At 42.5% G+C, this 20634-nt stretch overlaps 1 protein-coding gene across 1 annotated transcript in view; it reads left to right on the top strand.

Moving 5' to 3' along the window:
* Window positions 1-2680: 2680 nt before the first annotated feature.
* The window catches only part of BMX (BMX non-receptor tyrosine kinase), a 34747-nt gene continuing 16793 nt past the window's right edge, over window positions 2681-20634 (top strand). The window contains exons 1-7 of the mRNA XM_065404079.1: window positions 2681-2752; window positions 3408-3554; window positions 4593-4697; window positions 6217-6298; window positions 8377-8496; window positions 10626-10693; window positions 15023-15201. Coding sequence (XP_065260151.1) covers window positions 3417-3554; window positions 4593-4697; window positions 6217-6298; window positions 8377-8496; window positions 10626-10693; window positions 15023-15201 — 692 coding nt within the window. The 5' untranslated portion in view covers window positions 2681-2752; window positions 3408-3416. The remainder of the gene's footprint in view (window positions 2753-3407; window positions 3555-4592; window positions 4698-6216; window positions 6299-8376; window positions 8497-10625; window positions 10694-15022; window positions 15202-20634) is intronic.

Raw genomic sequence — 20634 nt, 5'->3', positions numbered from 1 at the left:
CCACCAGCAGGCACCTTTCACATTGGATGCCCCCCCCCCAGCCTGGATATCAGTAAGTGGAAATTGCAAGTTACAGTCCCTGCAAAACCACACCAGGATCTGGGTAGAAGCATCCATGCTCTATCTGGCTACAGGCGCAGGTGGAGGAGACAGAAGCAGTGCTGGCACAGGTGTTGCGGGTCTTCCTAACCATCGTAAGCCTCTCTCCGTCAAACTCCCTCTCAAACTCCCCTGTCTGCAGCCCCCTGGTCGCTCTGCCTCTGGCTTTTAAAGCCTGCTTGCCTAGGTCAGTCCCACCCCCTCGTGAGTCACTCTGGGGAAGGCCAATCAAAGGCAATCAAGGGAACAATCAAGGGAACAAGGTCAGGCACTCAGTCCCAACTGCCACAGCAGCTGTAACTGAAACTGAAGTCACCTGAAATCAGAATCACAATTAAAATTCAAACAGTCGAGCAAACTCACTCACTAACAGCTAGTACTCTCACCTCTCACCTGGTAGCCTGTTTGTCAGCGGGATCTCTTGCTCTCCCTCTCAAACTCCCCTGTCTGGAGCCCCCTATGAGAAGGTCATGTGAAATAGTATCAAAAGCCTTACTAAAGTCAAGATATGCCACATCTACCACTTTCTCCCTATCCTCAAGACTTGTTACCCAGTCAAAGAAGCTATTAGGTAGGTTTGACACGATTTGTTCTTGACAAATCCATGCTGACTGTTACTTATCACCTTATTATCTTCTAGGTGTTTGCAAATTGATTGCTTTGCCCCATTATCTTTCCGGGTACTGAAGTTAAACTGACTGGTCTGTAATTCCCTCGGTTATCCTTATTTTTATAGATTGACACTTTATTTGCCCTTTTCCAGCCCTCTGGAATCTCACCTGTCTTCCATGACTTTTCGAAGATAATCGCTGATGGCTCAGATATCTCCTCAGTCAGCTCCTTGAGTATTCTAAGATGTATTTCATAAAGCCCTGGTGACTTGAAGACATCTAATTTGTCTAAGTAATTTTTAACTTTTTCTTTCCCTATTGTAGCCTCTGAACCTACCTCATTTTCACTGGCATTCACTATGTTAGACGTCCAATCGCTACTAATCTTTTTCGTGAAAACCAAAACAAAAATGTCATTTAACACTTTTTCCATTTCCACATTTTCTGTTATTGTTTTCCCCTCCTCATTTAGTAATAGGCCTACCCTGTCTTTGATCTTTCTCTTGCTTCTAATGTATTTGTAGAATGTTTTCTTGTTATTCTTTATGTCTCTAGCTAATTTAATCTTGTTTTGTGCTTTGGCTTTTCTAATTTTGTCCCTACATACTTGTGTTATTTGTTTATGTTCATCACTTATAATTTGAACTAATTTCCACTTCTTGTAGGGCTGTTTTTTCAGTTTCAGATCATTGAAGAACTCCTTGTTAAGCCAGGGTGATCTCTTGCCATACTTCCTATCTTTCCTATGCAGTGGGATAGTTTGCTCTTGTGCCCTTAATAATGTCTCTTTGAAAAACTGCCAACTCTCTTGAACTGTTTTTTCCTTAGACTTGCTTCCCATGGGATCTTATATACCGACTCCCTGCATTTGCTAAAGTCTGCCTTCTTGAAATCCATTATCTTTATTGTGCTGTTTTCCCTCTTACCATTCCTTAGAATCATGAACTCTACCATCTCATGATCACTATCACCTAAGCTGCCTTCCACTTTCAAATTCTCAACCAGTTCCTCCCTATTTGTCAAAATCAAATCTAGAACAGCGTCTCCTCTAGTAGCTTTCTCCACTTTCTGAAATAAAAAATTGTCTCCAATACATTCCAAGAACTTGATGGATAATCTGTACCCTGCTGTGTTATTGTCCCAACTGATGTCTGGGTAGTTGAAGTCCCCCATCACCACCAAGTCCTGTGCTTTGGATAATTTTGTTAGTTATTTAAAAAAAGCCTCATCCACCTCTTCTTCCTGGTTAGGTGGTCTGTAATAGACCCCCTACCATGACATCACCCTTGTTTTTTACTCTTTTACCCTACCCAGAGAGCCTTTAAACAAGTATGTCTCCTATTTCCATCTCAACCTCAGTCCAAGTGTATACATTTTTAACATATAAGGCAACACTTCCTCCTTTTTTTCCTTACTTGTCCTTCCTGTACTAGCTGTACCCTTTATACCAATATTCCAGTCATGTGTATTATTCCACCAAGTCTCTGTGATGCCAGCTGTGTCATAGCTGTGTTTATTAACTAGCATTTCAAGTTCTTCCTGCTTATTCCCCATACTTCTCGCATTAGTATACAGACATAAAATATACTGATTTGATTTCCCCTCTATGTTCTTTCTTGTCTCCCCTTATCCCTGCTATAACAGCCCATGCTTCCCCCCGCCCACAGCTTACGACCCTTTTCATGAGAATAGACAGTGAAAACAGACTAGCTACTCTTCCTTTTATAATGCACTAGCATAACGTTGCAGTATCTCGATTGCAGACACTACAAGGAATTGTTCAGAGGCCATAAACCCCCTTGACTTAAATGTATCAAGGCTAAAAATGGAATTGTGCAAAATATATGCTAACACAGAAAACACACCTATATGTGTTCTGACAGAATGGGTGTGATGAGTGGCATGCAAATATCTTTTTTCTGATAAACACTCCAGGTTTGATAAGAACGTGATGGAGAGTAAGTCAGCAGGACACTTCCCTTTGGAGCACCAAGCAGACAAAAGACAAAGGACATAATTCCTCTTGTAAGTGCAACACCCATGTAAGTAACTTTAAACACAAATAGTTTTAAAAACCAAAGGGTCTCGCTCCTCTTTTCACTTGTTATTGCATAATTAATAACAAGATTAATACATATTAATAATCATATAATCATATTTTCACTTTTTTACATTTCTTTACCTGAATGGTTCTGTTTCATATCCATATGTTTCTTTCAGTGCAAAGAAAGAAATTAGAAATTACCAGTCCAGGAAACACTGTGATCAATTATGCTTTTTCTCATCTGTGATATGAAGGATTGTGTGTTTGTTGCTATAATTACTTTCTTCCTGTGTCTCTGATATGATACATTTGTGCTTAATATAGCTTCAATTCCTTGCCAGACAGTGCAAGACTTTAAAGGGAGAAATTCTCAGGCAACAAAAGAACTGAAAATGTCTTAGTTGGAGCTACAGTTTTATCTTAAATTTTAATTTCCTATAACATGTTTATTTTTGTCTGAGCAGAAAAACTAACAGTTCATAGCTGTTTATAAAATATAAAATACACTCTTCATAACGCTCGTTAGAACATGCAATAAATATATCTTAAATTCATTTTATAACATGCTTTGCAATCCATTAGTAAAGGACGTAGCTGCCTTTGTTAATCTTTTAACAACTATTATTATTAAAATGACTATTTCCAATTTTTAGGGCAATAAAATGGAGCAGGAATCAATTCTAGAGGAGCTTCTTTTAAAGAAGTCGCAACAGAAGAAAAAAATTTCACCAATTAATTACAAAGAACGACTGTTTGTTCTCACAAAAACAAACCTCTCTTACTATGAATATGACAAAGAGGTGAGAAATCATTTTCTTAACTACAGAGGTACATATTTTTCTAAAGTCAGTTTATGCCTCTGGATTTTCTTCCTCAATGTGCTTTGATTAGAGATCATATAGTAGGGGTAGTGATATCTTTTGTTCCAAGTGGGATTTAAAAATGGTATGGGACCAAAATCTGGCCTTGATTCAGGATAGCACTTAAGAATGTGTTTAAGTGCACCCCTATTCAGCACAGAACTTAATGATGCTTAATCTTAGGCATATGCTTAAATCTCATCAACGTCAATGGGACTTAGGCACATGCCTAAAGTTAAGCTCATGCCTTGAATAGGGATGTTTTCCTGAATCAGGGTCTCTGTGGTGAGTTATATCTGGCATTGGTTTCAAGTCATTTGTACAGGAAATAGCTCAGTGCAGAATTTGGCCCATAACTGATATAAAGTAAAAGGCTAAAGCGTGATCGTATTTTAAAAAGTGATTATGTATCAAACAAATGGTCGGGACTTTCAGCAGAGTGGCCTCTTTTGTGCATTCAGAGATAGCTCTGAAGCAACTAAAATACATTGTTACCATCTGCACTCCTGATAGCACATTTGGATTACTCCTGTTAGTTACAACTCATTGTCCGAATAAGGGTGGCAGGATCGATGCCAGTATCTTAACAAAATAATGTAATACAAAATCAGACTCTTATTTCCCATTAGAGACTTTTGCATTTTATATCCTCCATCTCTGCTTTTGCATTGTAATACCGAAGTTCATGTACCAGATGTAGGGCCCATCCTGTTGTCTTTATACCTTGACTTCAAAGGGAGTTTTGTCAGAATATGGATTGCAGGATAAGATACAACGGAGGGTTTTCAATGTCTTTCCCAAACAGTTTAACAAAAGTGGAACTCTACTTTACCCAATCAGAAGTGTGCAATTACACACAGCTTAGATTAAGTGTGATTAAGTTTTTATAAAACTTGTCATGACCATAAAGTATTTTTGATTTGAGGACAATAGTCCTGTGTTTAGAATGAGTAGTCCTGCTTTGGCTTTTATTCTTAGAAAAAAGGAAGCAAAAAAGGATCAATTGACATTAAGAAAATTCGATGTGTTGAGGCAGTGAATCATGAGGAACAGGCACCTTTGGAGAGACAATATCCATTTCAGGTAAGATCACGAAATACAAAACTGATCTTTACTGTGGTGAACCATTATTTTTTAGGACAAATAAGGGCTTGTGTCACCGCTGACTGTTACAAAAACTTACAGCAGGTTGGAAATGAATCCTTGTTACTATAAACCTGACCCAAAGACCATCAAAATCAACGGGAGTCTTTTCATTGACTTCAGTGGAATTTGGATCAGGACCTGTCTGTTTGTGCATTCATGTGTGTATAATAGTTTATTTATTTTGGTGTGATCCTATATACACACACACAAATGGTGCATGTATTTGAATATTGAATATGTTTATTTTGTTGTGCAATACTGATCACAATTCATTTTCTCTTTTTAACCTTCCCCACCTGACCTCCTTTCACTTTAGTGGCAAAAAGAAGTGCAGAACTTGGCCTTTTGATATTGAAACTATAGGTTGACCATTTAAATGCACAAGAGTCCAGAAATTCAAAGTTACGGTTCCCTCAGCAATTGTACCTCATCTAAATTGCACATCTCTATTAAACCTTATCTTTATCAACATATACAGTAATACCAATACTACATATGTGTATGGAAGCAAAATCATATATGCTGCAAAAGCCATAACCTTGACTTTGCTGTCATTTGTACTGTATGTGTTAATTCTCAGAGATAGATTCATTCCAAAGCCTATGCCAGAGCAGAGAGTCCTGGAGGCGGAGAGTCCATGAGGAGAAGAATATACAATAGTGCAAAGCAGCTGCAACTTCCCTTTGTGCCAAGGGTGGGGTGCTATAGTCTAAAATGGGCAACAGTGGCTTGGAAAGGGTGCATGACCTGGGCAGCAGAGGAGTTCATTAATTAACTGCCACCCAACAATTGCTACCCCTGGGGATAACCCCAAGAGAGGGCAGCAGTGTTATCACTGTCTGACTTATCTCAGATTGAATACTCCTAACCCTCATTAAATAGTATTTTTATATTAAATTAGTTTGTTACTCTCATGAGCACCTAATACACTCAAAGATGGGGGAGAGAGGATGGGGAAGGAATGAAAGGTACATAGTGTACTTCCCATTTCTGATGAGAATGTGCAAGTTACTGAATTTAGGGTCTTATTGTTCTCCTACTAATGCCAAACGGAGTTTTGCCATTGGGAGCAGGATTGGTTCAGGCCCATAATGCAAGCTCACTTTCATGTGAAATGGGAGTATAACTATTTAACTCTGTTCTGGCTCATCACTGTCCTGGGCTTAGGGTTGCCAACCCTCCAGGATTGGCCTGGAGTCTCCAGGAATTAAAGATTAATCTTTAATTAAAGATTATGTCATGCGATGAAATCTCCAGGAATACATCCAACTAACATTGGCAACCCTGCCTGGGCTGAATGCATTTTGGTGTGAACAGGCCTGCAGAGCTTGATCCTTGGGTTTCTAAATCCTTTACTTCTTTGTTTCCGTTACTCTAGGTCTTTATTTAAAAAAAAAAAGCTAATGAACTTTGAGAACAGGATAACTAGAATGAATTGTTTTCCCACCTCTTTTAGATTGTATACAAGGATGGCCTTCTCTATGTCTTTGCAGCAAATAAAGAGAGCCGAAATCAGTGGTTGAAAGCTTTACATAAAGGTAACACTTGTTTTTACCATCTTGTGAAGCAACTTTTTTCTAACATGGGGGGGAAGATTGCGTGTTCAGAGAAATCATCTGAATAAGGGGAGTAGATGAATCTAGTTTCTTATTTTAATGCAATGGTTTTGTCAGCCATTTTCAGCTGCAATCTCGCTCCTCCATGCAACAGGACTGGAGTGGATGAGAACATTTCAAAAATTTCAATGAAAAATGGTGGGAGGAAAAAATTCACAAAATTTCCCTGCTGGCATTTCCCCACCGGCATTTCCCCACCAACTCTAGTCTTTACTTAGTTTGTTCTGATTCTTTCCATGGTCTTTAACTGAGCAACGCTCCGTCCATGCCATAAGTAGTGTGTAGGCAGAGTGCTGGGTCCCGTAAACCACAGTGAAGTCAATAGGATCCTTAGGGGAGGAGGAGTCCATCCACATACTACACATTGCAGTAGCACCCATTAAAGTCAATAGGAGTCTTTCCATTTACTTTAATGGACTTTGGGTCAGGCCCTGTTTATCCCCCAGTTGTCTCTTGTGGGCCCATGGGTGGAGGTGACTTTGAGTGTGTGGCTCTCTCCTTACCTACCACTGCAACGTTGTCCCTGGACGATCTGGGCAGAAGTGGGAGGCTCCAATAGGCTACGTGCAATGTTTCTTCTAGAAACCAGGGCCAGATTCTTTTGAATAATCCTTCTGAAGAAAAATTTGGTTTTGAAAGCCAGCAGGGATCCAGACTGGCAAGGGAATAAGGAAGAACCACAGGAAACCAGTAGGCAGTTTGGAGGCATAAAGACTTCCCCTCTCATGGCCCTGACCTCTGGCAGATTGAGTTTTTGGTAGCTGAATCCTCTGCTCATTCCATTCACCCAACAGAATTATGTGATGGAAACTCCAGGATTTGTCTCTTCATGGGGCTTATTGTCCCCTAAACAGGGCCGGCTCCAGGGTTTTTGCCGCTCCAAGCAGCCAAACACAAACAAACAAACAAAAAAAAGCCGCGATCGCGCTCTGCGGCGGCAATTCGGCGGGAGGTCCTTCGCTCCGAGCAGGAGTGAGGGACCGTACACCGAATTGCCGCCGAACAGCTGGACATGCCGCCCCTCTCCGAAGTGGCCGCCCCAAGCATCTGCTTGGTAAGCTGGTGCCTGGAGCCGGCCCTGCCCCTAAATTGTCTTTTTCCTGATGGGAGAAAGATCTGACCTTGGGACCTCAGGATTTGGTCCAATATTCTCAGCTGAACATGTTAATAAGAGTGCTATTCAAACAAGATAGGTTTTTTAAAGAGAGTATGTGAGGAATACCACTTGTTCAGTGAAATATTGCATAAATCTTGTGAAGTGCATTATAGCAAAGTGATTACAATTTTCTAAGGAACTTTTAAAATAAAGTTCAGCTGTAAAAACAAGTAACAAAATTCTGTGGCCAAGATTTTGAACAATTATGCAGCAGCTCCCATGCTTCTGGGTGCGCAGCATTTTTGAAAACCAGGCTGTAAATTCAGGTGCCTAACCAGGGATTTAGGAGCCTAACTTTAAGCAATCATTTATAAACTCTTGCTCTACACTTTTAAAATTATTTGTTTCATTATCTTTTAAAACAAATACTACAGCACTGATGCAAAAAACTACAGTGTCACTATTGCCAGCTATACTGTTTTGGGCCATTTCTATAGAATACTGGATTATTTTTTATATACAAGTAACAAATGTTTATTTAAGAGGTTTGATAAATAGAAAGTGTTACATTTAACAGGTCAGTTTTGTACTGAAATTTGCCATTTGGTGTATTGAACACCTATAGTTTGTCTAGTTTATTTCTATAACATGAATTAGAAATGAAATCACTCTTCATATTTTTGATACATAAAATGTTTTATTAGATTTTTCAACACAGTTAAATGGGCTTTAGAACAGTCTGGGAAAGTCTTTAAGTCTTTATAAAATTCACATCTCCTCCATGATCTTGATTCACTGTTACTGAATTCTTTTATTGTATCAGTTTGTATTGCTTACTGAAAACATGCTACCAGCAAACCTTTTAAAGTTCTTTTTTTTCTTCTTCCCCTCCTGTGCGCTCCAGAGATTAAAGACAATCCGGATTTACTAAACAAGTATCACAAAGAATTCTTTACCAATGGGAAGTTTCTCTGCTGCAACCAGACATGTAAAGCAGCCCCTGGATGTACCATCTGGGAGAAATGTAATGAGCCATTTTGTTTGTATTTGCTTTTTGATGTGTTATTCTTAATGGTGCTTTTCATGATATTGGTAAATCTACAAGGATAATTGTAATCAATGGTGGTAAATATAAAAATCCGATCAATTATTCCTCTTGATGTTTGTTCTTAACTTCTTTTAACAGCATTGCAATTGTACTATGTAGTTTGATAATGTGGCTGGGGGAAAGAATATAGTACACCTCTACCTCAATATAACACTGTCCTCGGGAGCCAAAAAATCTTACCGCGTTATAGGTGAAACCACGTTATATCGAACTTGTTTTGATCCACCGGAGTGCACAGCCCCACCCCCAGAGCACTGCTTTACCGTGTTATATCCGAATTCGTGTTATATCGGGTCGCATTATATCGGGGTAGAGGTGTATGTGCAATACCCATGCTGAGATCATGACAATTTTTTACTGTATCTCCAAAATGCACCAAAAAGAAATCCTTTCTCTTTACTTCGACTTAGTATGCTGAGTTGTTGTTGCTGTTGTTATGGGAGTGGGAGAAAAAAATATCAGAACTTGTCTTTATGGCTGAGTCCAAACAGCCAAATCTACTAGCAACATTTGTGTGTCAGTTATAAAGAATTTAACTTCATAATAAATCCAAAGTAAAACTGATTTTTTTCATTATATTCATATTTATGGTGGCTACTTTTCTAAACAATGCTATATTCTCCCCCACAAGACTATTTTTGGTACTCTGTGGAATGGGCATTTATAAGAAATAGGATTACAATAAGCACAGGGGAATCAAAAGAATAGCTGAAAAATCATTTTAATTTTATAAAATGTACTGTGCTGAGGAGCAAGTTTAGTTAGGGAAACTTGCCAGTCAAATTACTCCACAAAATGGTTCTAGGGAGCAGTTGTTTCAAATAATGCACATTCCAGAACCTCATAGAGCATTTGTGCATTTCTTTCCTGTGCACCATTTAAAAACAAACATGGTGTATCTGAGTTGCAGACTCCTGCAGTATGTTGGAACAATGTATTTACGGAATGAAGAAGTATTTTATGTATTTTATTTTTTTGTTTAAATATACATTTTTAAAATACTGGACTGGAAATTAATCACAATTATTTAGCTCATTTATTAGTCACCATAGAGAACCTGAGTAAATTTTCAAAATGGATGCATGCCACGATCTACATATTCGTAAGCAGCCTCCCCCCCACCCCCTACACACATTATTGCATGCACATTGGATAGCTGAGGCTTACATTTTTTGAAAGTGGACACTTGTTTTGAGTGCCTCTGGTTTGGGAGCCTAGCTTGAGAGATTGAAAGCCCGATTTTTCAGAGGTGCTGAACTCTTGCAGTTCCCATTGACATTGAGAGTGCTCAGCCCCTCTGATAATCAGGCCCCAGTTGTTTCAAGATGGGTCCTCAAAATGACAGGCAACCCTAAGAACCCAATTTGTATGTGTGAGATTGCAAGTGAAAATATAGAGGCCCCTTTTGAAAATTTAGCTCCACTATTTAGTATTAACATCAGTGTTCTATGTATGGACCGAGTGGAGGAACACTAAACAATGCCCTACTATTTTAAAGATTTGCCAGTTGTTGGTTTTTTGTAATTTGAATGGCCGTATGTAACTTCCAAACCAAATATGATATATGCAAATAATGTTATAAAACCCACACACTGCCACAAATAACTGTTTGGTTGCCACTGGACTTCTGCACACAGTAGTAGGTAGAAAAAGAAAACCTTCCAAAAAGTAGCGTCACCATGTATCAAAATCTTTGTTTCTGTCTGAAATACTACAGAATGCAAGAGGGTGTTCTGTCTACTATAACTTTGCTTCAGAAAAACATCTATTGATGATGATGCAGGTGCACTGGTGATAGCAACAGTGTGAGAGGGCTAGCGGAGGGAGAATCCCAGGCAGCCTCCAACATATTAACTATCACATTACCTAAAGCATGTTAACCCAACGTGGAGGTGAAACGTTGGTGATCACCAGGGCTGTGTGTCTACTCTAGTAGTCTCACCACTGCTGCCACTAGTGGAGCTACATAAGTGGAAAAACCTATTGCATGCATGGCCTTGGAGTCATGCAGTAAATTGCTTGTGTTATTTTTTCTTTCCCCCCAGTTACAGATATGAGTCTACCTAGCACCACCAGCTCTCTGAAACCGCTGCCTCCTGTCCCTGGGAAACTGGTAGGTGACAAACGTTTAGTATCTGCCTACAATGAACTCTGCTTATGGGGGCAAATCCACTCCCTAGCATCCAGCCCAAATAAATGATGGAGAGATCCATTGGGGAAGGATTGGGGAACCTTCTCCCCCAGACAGCTGTTCAACGGAAGCTACTCCAATCTAATCACTGAGTAGCATCAATGTCCTTAGTGGCCACCAGCACAACCCGGGGAAGGACAGGAGGGTACACTTAGCAGTCCTCCAGTTCCACCCTTTCTCCACTCATTCCTCACCCTGCCCACGCTTCCCTCTGGGCTGTCGCACAGGAGTGCCTGCAAAGCTGGAAAAGTCTCAGATAGTTTCAATGCATTGCAGGGTGCAGATGTCAGTTTGGGCCATAGCAAACCTCTGCTTCTTGTGAAGTTGTTTGAACAGATTTGCTTTTATGTGCCTGTTTCCATTAAAGTCAATGGGAATTTTACCCCACAGGCTTCAGTGAGAACAGGCCTGGGCCCAACATTGTTTATCTAGAGCCCAAATCCTTCCCATTCCAGCAGGTGCAGAGGGCCTCCTGCAGAGTGGAAATGCTGCAGTTCCCCTGTATGGGGAGAGGGCAGGATTACATGTGTCTGTACACGAAATGTGCAGCCTCTGCCAGCCACAGAGTCCAGCTCCATGGAGGCTCCTGTTATGGTCATGTACAGAGGCATGTTAGAGGTAACGGGGGTGGTTGTCAGAGACAAGAGTCATGATGGGGATGGAGGATCTGCTACTACACTGATTCTCTGGTCCTTTCCTCCCTGTAGAGCACAAGATCCATGGAGGTCACTCCAACACTTAGGCCCAGGTAGTGACTGCAGTGCCGCTTCACTGTTGTTCCACGGCCGGGGATTGGGGTTATCTCCACCAAATGTTTCTGTGTCCAGACAAGTCACTCAATTATATGTCATACATCTAAGAGGTGGCTAACAGTACTGCCAATGTCAGGGATTCAAAATTCTTCATTCAGCCCCCCTCCCCCCAAATCACAACATTGGCTTTAAAATAATGAGATTTTTCAAAAAATACATTTGGGGTTCTTTTTATTTACCTTCTGATTTTTGAATCTCTAGGATACACTCAGGTCACAGTTTCCAGCTTTTCTTTGCAACCACAAGTGCTAGAAACTTTTTTAAAAATGAAAGCTGAGATTCTCACATAATAACTTGACTCCAGCAGCAGGGGATTTAATAAACATACCAAATATCACAAGACTCATGATAAAATCATAAGAACTGGCAATGCTGGGTTAAGTATTTTTGTGGGAGTAGGGACTTGGAAAGCGTTTATAACTGAGCAAATGGGCTTTTGACACTGGTTCTGATAATGAAGTTGGAGGATAGTGAGACTGTGAATAAACAAGTTTCAAATGCCATGGGCCATCTTCCCTGACTCCTATCGAAGGATTTTGTTTATCTAAAGATATTATCAGTCATGCAAATCAGCCACTGAACAGGTTGACTCGTATTAGGACTTCCCAGCTCATTATCAAGGAGATGTTTTGAAAGGGAAATTTAAAAAGCAGGGAGTGCTTGTCAGAGACAAAGCAACTTTGTTTCCTGGCCCCAGTCACAAGGCACAGGTCAGGACTACAAAAGTTGTCAAATGACAGGGAGCAGCATCTACTTAGTCCAGCAACTACTAGTGCAAGCCCCCAACACAACTTTGAATAACTTTCTCCTTTTTGCCTTTGCCCCTTTTACTACCCATTCAAATTGCTCAACATACCCAACATAATAATCTCCTAACCCTCCTTCCAAGTCTCTGTTGGATCATGCCCCTCACCCTCCCTCCAAATCTCTGGGGACTCTGTCCTCCTCTTCCCTGTCCAGGTTGTTCTTGGTGCTGTCCTTCTGCCCATGTCCCTGGGTCTCTGGAGTCCCTTTTCCTCAGACCAACACCATATCTCTGCCCTCTTATGCTGGGGCCTGACAGAAGAGGCTACTCCAGGAGCAATTATGGGAGTTGGGGACCATCAGCCGGATTAATGGGCATGAATGTGCCTTCAGGGGAGCCACAAGACAGTTTCCTGACTCTTTGGGAGCAGCAGTTATTTCCTGACATGAGAGGCAGCTTTTCATGGCTTAGTCCTCTGCATCCCATTTGTAGCCCTTGCTGTTTCTCTCCTGCCCCCTCACGCCTCCTAGCTGGTGGGCAGGGACAGATCCACTGGCCAGTCCTAGCCCTCACTCCAGTCATTCCCTTACCCCCCTTCCTGCATCCTTGAGGTTGCAGCCATAGCCATTGAGGAGTTTCACTATTAATTACTCTGTGGCCTTAGTGTGAGGATTCTAGCCTGCTCTTCTCTCTCTCTCTCTCTTTCTCATACACACACACACACACACACACACACACACACACACACACACACACACACACACACACACACACACACACACACACACACAATCCCTCTAGGGAAAATTGAACTTATCCACAGTGCTGCTCTCCACATCAAATCCAAGCTGGTAACCAAAAGTGGCAGGCACATAGGCGCCTAAGTCTCATTGAAAGTCAATGGGACTTAGGCTCCTAAGTGACTTGCAACAGAGAAACAGAAGCAGTTTCTCCTCCCTTGGTGTTCACACCTCAACTGCTAGCAGAGCACCTCACCCTCCCTGATTGAACTAACCTCATTATCTCCATACTGATTTATACCTGCCTCTGGAGATTTCCATTACTTGCATCTGAAGAAGTGAGGTTCTTACCCACGAAAGCTTATGCTCCCAATACTTCTGTTAGTCTTAAAGGTGCCACAGGACCCTCTGTTGCTTTTTACAGATTCAGACTAACACGGCTACCCCTCTGATAAGTGACTTGAGCATTCTGAAAATGTTATCTTTAGGCCTCATTCCTACTGCTATTAATGTCAACAGCAAAACTCCTGCTGACGTCACTGAAAGGCAACTAGGGCTCAGGGTGGTATATTACCTGCAAATCTATATGTTTGTGATGGCCATGCCTTCCAAGACTGGAACCGCGACTTACAGGATTTTTTTAACAAAAATTCAGGGCTTTTATAATCCCAGCCAGCCCACCACTAAACCAGGACTCCTCTGGGAATTTTTACAAGCTTAGATCTATATATGCCCACTGGATTTGACTAAGAGTTTTAAATTATTTTAAGCTGCTTGTTATTGCCTAGTTTTAAACAATTATTTGACTTTCTCATAATTCCATATGACAGACAACTTAATATTCAGCAAAATAAGTGTGTGCCATGACTTTCCTCTTTTAAACTAACAGATGCGTTTCCTGCTGTGGCAAAGCCCTGACTCTTCCCATTTTATTCCATGAAAAATAATCAGCCTTGATTATCTGAAATATCAGTTTCTTCTATACCATGTTTAGAAAAGGAAATAACAGACACCGCTGTGCAGTAACAGTTGGCTAATACTGATTTCATTTTTAATAGTGACTATTGTACTTGTTATTGATCTAAGGCACATTTTTAAAAAATGCAACGTGCTATTGTATAATATTACAGCGGAGTCTTTTAGTACGGTCTGCTATCAGCACATTTACATATGGTGGAAGGTACTTACGCTTCATGACTCACAATCACACTATAAGTACATCTACATTGCAAAATAAGGTGTGTTTTTAACTTGGGTTAGTACCTTGAGTTCAACCCCAGGGTAACCTACAGGCTTGAACTTGAGCTGCTAACCCAAGTTAAATGCCAAGTTGCCATGTCTTCACTGCTATTTTAACCCAAGTTAGCTAACCTGAGTTAGGAACACACCCATTTTTGCAGTGTAGATGTACCCCAGGTGTAAGTATCAGTTAATCCTATTACCATTCCCTTTTATGTAAATTCATCTTCTGTGCTGAGCTACCTGCAACATGTAACCTTTGCAGTTTGAGCTCATTGTGAGCTCACAAATTGTTAGCTTCAGTTGAGAATGCCCTTACCTCTTCTGGTGTAATTTTAACCCACTGGGCTGAATCCTGTTCTCGGCTATAGTACAAAACCATGCTCCTTGGGTCTTGTAACATAAGGTCTGTGCTGTTGCTAATTTTACAAAATACACAACTCCACATATATTAGAGCAGGACCAAGCCTTGAATATTATTGTAACAGAGTTTGGTTTGTATTTCATTATTTATATTGGACTACAGCTGTTGGGATGTATTTCAAAACAAAGGAAGGAAAAAATACTTCAGCACACCATGCATTTCTAGTTAACTTGCATTAATTTCTTTGCAGTCACAGAGCTCATTGAAGAGGCAAACTGCAATATAAATGCTAAAAATGATTTTCTACTGTGATGCACTTCATTGTAATTTTATTTCCTCTGCCTTCAAAAGCTGAAGCACGACAGTCTACCTCCAGTTCCAGCACCTTGTAAATCCTCGCTGAAGATCACTGTGGCAGCGTATGACTATGAACCCAAAGGAAACACTGATATCCAGCTTGTCCGGAACAGCAAGTATTATGTTCTGAAAGAAGAGGATCCTGACTGGTGGCAAATAAGGGACATGGAAGGGTACGTTTACTTTGCACACTCAATAGAGAATATTTGTTCAGTAATGACCCTCATTCCACCTCACACCCATCCTTAAACAACCTGGTGCATTCCAGGATCCAATTAAGAACTACCCTGGTGGCTTTTTAAACTTGCTCCAGCTGATCTCATGAGCCTTAATTTTCTCTACACTCCTCCATACTTTTCTCCTCTTACCTTGCTCCTAGCTCCTCTCTGACTCTTGGCACAGTCTTATATACTTGACACATAGAGCGTCTCTCTGATGCATGTGTATTTAACAGGTTGGTATGGCATTTAGAGGAATGTAAAGCCACCTCAGGATTTATCATTTTCATTCCAAAGACTCACAAAAAGTCCACTACTTGCAAACCATATAACAATATGTACGAAGAAGGGGGGTTGCTTTCCTTAAGGCTGTTCAAAAATCTGTCCTGCCCCATCTTTCCTTCCATCTCACCTACTTCCACTCCTCTCTGTGAAATAACTAGAATTTTAGCTACCAGATCAGGCAAGAGTGACAATAATCACTGAACAGCCTATTATCTGAACAGTCTCTAGTGGTTTTTATTTTGGTATGTACCTGCAATAGCAGTGGCAGCTTTAGAGTCAATGGAGACTATTAGGAAAGAAGCACTTTTTGCCTTTGGGGTATCCACATGGGGGACAGGGGGGTTGGGAAGGGGGTAACCCGAAGCTTTTTGTTGCACATCAGGTAACTTGCAGGATGTGAGTTGCACCAACAGTGTGCATATGGAACGACTGTTCCGTTTTCAGTTCACATCATGTGAACACGTGGCAGCAGTTTGCTGCGAACTGAGGGCATAGCATTCTCCAGAGGTGTCCCATGGAATGTATTTCCAAGGGCTATGTCTGTGCTTCACTGCTGAGCAGCGTGAATCCTGGGATTGTTTTCACTGTGAATTGTGGAAAGCCAGGCAGGTTCAATTTTATTTAAAAGAATCACGTTTTCACCGTCTCCGCCCCACACTTCCTTTCTGGGCGGGCTCGCAACATTTCCCAAATACTGTTGTCCAGCACGGACCCCACAATGCTCCACACCGCCATGGTGATAAGCATGAGTATGCACAGGCTGCTTGGGCTACATTACAGCACTCAGAGCCGGACGAACGCCCGTTGCACCACCCAAGCGAATGACGTGGGAGCCGGAGAATATCCTATGGCATCAGCAACAGCTCCTCCAGCAACAAGGGGATACTCTATAGCGGTGGCAGCAGAACAAGGTAGAAGAACAGGAGGATGCCATTGGAACAAGAGGACGAGTTCCTGGATCACCGACACAGCATTCAGTCCCACTTCTGGGCTCAGGAAACCAGTGTGGATTGGTGGGAGAGGATCGTTCTGCAGAGCCGGGGTGACCAGCAGTGGCCATAGAACTTCCGGATGGGGAACCTTTTTTGAGATCTGCATGGTACTGACCCTAGAGATGCAGCAACAGCTGGCCAACATGCTGTGCCCCACACCGGTGGAGAAGCAGGTCATCGTTGCCATCTGGAAGTTGGCCACCCCAGCATGTTACCAGTCTGTAGCCAACCAATTCAGTGCAGGGAGGTCAACCGTTGGGAACATTCTCTGCTAGGCCATTGATAAGGTGCTGTCTAACCAGGTCATGAAGCTGGATAATGCTCAGGAGATTACTGATGGCTTTGCATGCATGGGGTTCCCAAACTGTATAGGGGCAAGTGATGGGACCCATGTGCCTATCTTTTGCCCCTCTCCCCTGCCAGGCTGCAGAATTTATAAACAGAAGAGGGTATTTCTCCATGCTGCACCAAGGACAAGTTGACTCCCATGGCAGGATGACAGAAATAAATGTGGGGTGCTCTGGAAGCATCCACAATGCTAGCATCTTTTGGAACTCAGTTCCATTTAGATTAATGGAGAAAAGCCTGTTCCCCCTCAGAAGCACTGTGGACATTAATAGCGTGAAGGTTGGGCTGGTTATTCTGGGAGCCCTGATGCCCTGGCTCATGAAGCCATACACTGGCTGCTGCGACAGAAGGAGGGAACATTTTAACTATTGCCTCAGTAATTGCAGAATGGGGGTCGAGTGTACATTCGGTCATTTGAAAGGCAGATGGTGCCATTTATGGAATAGGTTGGAAGCTGCAGAATTTTTTTCCCCAAGCATTCTAACTGCACATCATGCTTCTGCACAATATTTGTGAGAGCGGGGGGAGAAAGGGGAGAACCATGCTGAGGGGTGGGAGGCTGATGTTAAGAGAGACTTGCTTGGAGGTTCGAGCAGCCAGCAGGGCATCCCCTAGAGAACACTAGCAGCCGGGAGAATGCTGCCAGGGATGCCTGTTTTCATAGTTTGAGTCTTGTGCCTGAACGTGGCAGCCTGTGGGGGTTGTGCTGGGACACAGACATTACGAGCACTGGGGGATTGTGTGTAGGTGGTTGAAGTGTAGCGTTCCCTGTGTACTTACGTAAAACCCTATGAGTTATTTCAGCTTTATTTAAAGGATTTTCTGTGTTAAATGCCATGATGACTTATAACGGATGCATTGGGAACTGGTTTTATTACGAAACAACAACAAAAACAAATAATAAGGTTTTAATGAAGCCAATGGAAAAATAATGTATTTGTATTTAACTAACCAATCTACTAGCTAACCAACTGTACATGAACCTTTAATTAATGCAACAGTGCGAACATTTCAAATACAATACTGTATTTTCACCTGATGCATAAAGTCACAGGTGAGAATACACCTTGCCTCTGGGTTCTGGGGTTGAGGGCCATGGCTCAAAGTTGTCAGAGGTGTTGCAGGGCTCCCAGGAGTCAGTGTTCTTGGTACCCAGAGGTTGGATCGGAGAAGTGAATGGGAGCTGCCAGCAGCCCACCTGTGGGGATGTGGAGGTTAGGCATTGCTGCTGGTCCCAGTATCCAGCCTTTTCCAGGGTCCCAAATTACGGGCCTGGCCTAGCAGGAGCATGTTTTGTAGGAGGGCATTCTAGCTCAGGATAGCATCCATGAGCTGCCTCTGCATCTCTCTGTGTTTTTCCATGTGCTCCTTGGCCATGGCCATGTTGAACTTAGCCACAGCCATGCTTTCTCTCGTCTCTGTTCTTGGCCACTGTCACTATCTCCTGGGAGAGCTGCATTTCTTTCTCCCACTCAGTCCTCATGTACTGCCTCCACCTCTCAGCCAGTCAGGTTTTCCTTTGTGACTCAGCCATGAGTTCTGCTAATGTCTCGTCGCGAGTCTTCCTTTTTCTCCCCTTCAGGTTGACCAGCCTCTCAGCAATATACAGAGGTCTCGAGGGTCTGGCTGTTGCAGGTGTTGTGAGAGTCGGGGGGAAAAAAGAGTTGTGTACTGTTTATATCCCACACAAGTCATGATAGCTTCTTTGTATATGTGACTTTTCCTCCTTGAGACTCTTCCCATTCTTGGGGGAACCTGAGAGATAGTCAGTGGTTTGCATGGAGAGAAGGTGCTGGCTGCATTTGGATTTCAGTGTCCAGTATCTGATTTCAGGCTGTTGATAGGGGTGGGGTGGTCGAAGCTATGTTCCAGGTTTGCTTTTGCAGATTTGTTTGTGTGTTGGAGGTGTTTCTATGGTGTCCGATGTGCAAAGGGAGGGCTATGGGGAGCATCAGGGGGCGAGCTAGATTGTAATCCTCTCTACATCCCTGATAGGCTGTCCTGACTTTCAGTGACATTATGCTGAGGAGGGTGACTAGGAGGCACAGAAGGGCCTTATTCAAAAAGGCAAAAGGCAGACCAGCGAGATACGCTGTGAAGTTGTTCACCAGGATGGACCTCCCAGAAGTGCTGCAGGAATGGAAGGGGCTTGCAAGCTATGCTGGGGGGAGGGGGCTGGGCATGCGACTATTCTGTATAACATGCTAAACAAAATTCAGCAATTTCTCAGTCTTAAGTTCTGCTATACCTCCTCTACAGACATGGAGACAGCGCAGAGAAAACCTGAAAGGCCCTGCTATGGTTGTCCACTAAACTGCTTGTTACAGGACATTTGTACCTCAGCCTGGTCCGCCTATGCAATTTGCACTCATACCTAACATGAACAATGAAAACTAACCCCAATTATTTTCCTGTAACCATTATCTCAACAAACGTTGGGATTTTGCACAAATGAATGCTTTTGGTATTCAACTCTGCCGCGGGACAGGGCACAGGGGGTCAGAATACGTGCCATTTTGAAACAGCAAAAGGGGGTAGGGAAGGGAGGGTCCTAACTCACATCTGCCAACAATAATAATAAATTGTAAGGACAGGTACTAACATGCTGAACTTCCCTTCAAGGGATCTGATTCTTCGGTCCCAGCCTGGGTTTCTGGCTTGGACTCTGGCTCCGACAATACAAGGCAGGAATCAGGGTCTATTGTAGCAGGTTAGGATTGGGGCTGGCTTTCCAGCTGGCCATCGTCAGCATCCTGAGTCCCAAAAAGATCCTGGCTTTCCAAGGCAGCTCCTCTCCGGCATCCTCCTGCGCATTCGCCAACTGGTTGAGCCGGTCATCCTCGGTGGAGTGCAGAGCACAGGCAGCAGGCTCCAAATAGTGCCTGGGAAGGGTCGTACTATAATCATATAGAATCCTGCCCAGTTCATCAAAAAATGGACAGGTCACATGTCCCCTGCCAGATTGTCTCTTTTTATCCCTCATTTCAATGTATTTTCTCCTGAGCTGCTTGCTCTATCCAGCACTGGTTGGCAACCCACTCATGGCTCCTCACAGACATCTGCTTTGCAGTGTCCACAAAAAACTCCTTATTCCTGTAGCTGTCTGCAAAGAGCTTCCTGAACCAACGCTTCTCCCCCAGATAGTGATGAAACCCAGGGTCCCAGCTGAGATCCAAGGGGCTGCACGAGGCATGGTGTGGGCTTCTGGAGCACTATCACAGTGGTATCACCAGAATAGTACACTGGGATCCAGGAGCAAACAGCAAAATCTGGCTCTGCACCAGTTTTTAAAAGGGGGAAGGGACACCCTGTAAACTTGCAGGCAGTGCACACAAGTAAACAGACAGGTCAATAATGCCTGCAAAGCACTATGGGATTGCCAATGGAAGGATGCAAAAAAAAGTGGTGCACAGCAATTGCATGCACACAAACAAAAGACCAAACTAATATAATTTGAAGTGAACCTAGTCCACTGGGCAGGACAACTCCAGAACTCTTGATAGATGAGGAATTAATACACAGTGATTGGTTGCGTCATGCGTACACAAGTGTTTTCAAACCAGATTAACTTGATTTGATCTGGATTAAAACCCCCATGTAGACAAGCCCTTAGTGTTTTACCGCAATGACTGGGCACCCCTATCTATAGATTTTCTTGGTTATTTCCCTTGTGGTCCACAAAGGGAGGAATCTCCTTCAGCAAATTAAAGGAAGGTATTTTCTCATTAATCTCCAGCTCGGAGCAATACCTATGTTCAGCTGA

The sequence above is a fragment of the Emys orbicularis genome, chromosome 1 (assembly GCF_028017835.1).
Source record: "Emys orbicularis isolate rEmyOrb1 chromosome 1, rEmyOrb1.hap1, whole genome shotgun sequence".
NCBI classification, from domain to species: domain Eukaryota; kingdom Metazoa; phylum Chordata; order Testudines; family Emydidae; genus Emys; species Emys orbicularis.
Note: the sequence above shows the minus strand (reverse complement) of the source record. Positions and strands in the feature narration are given on the sequence as shown.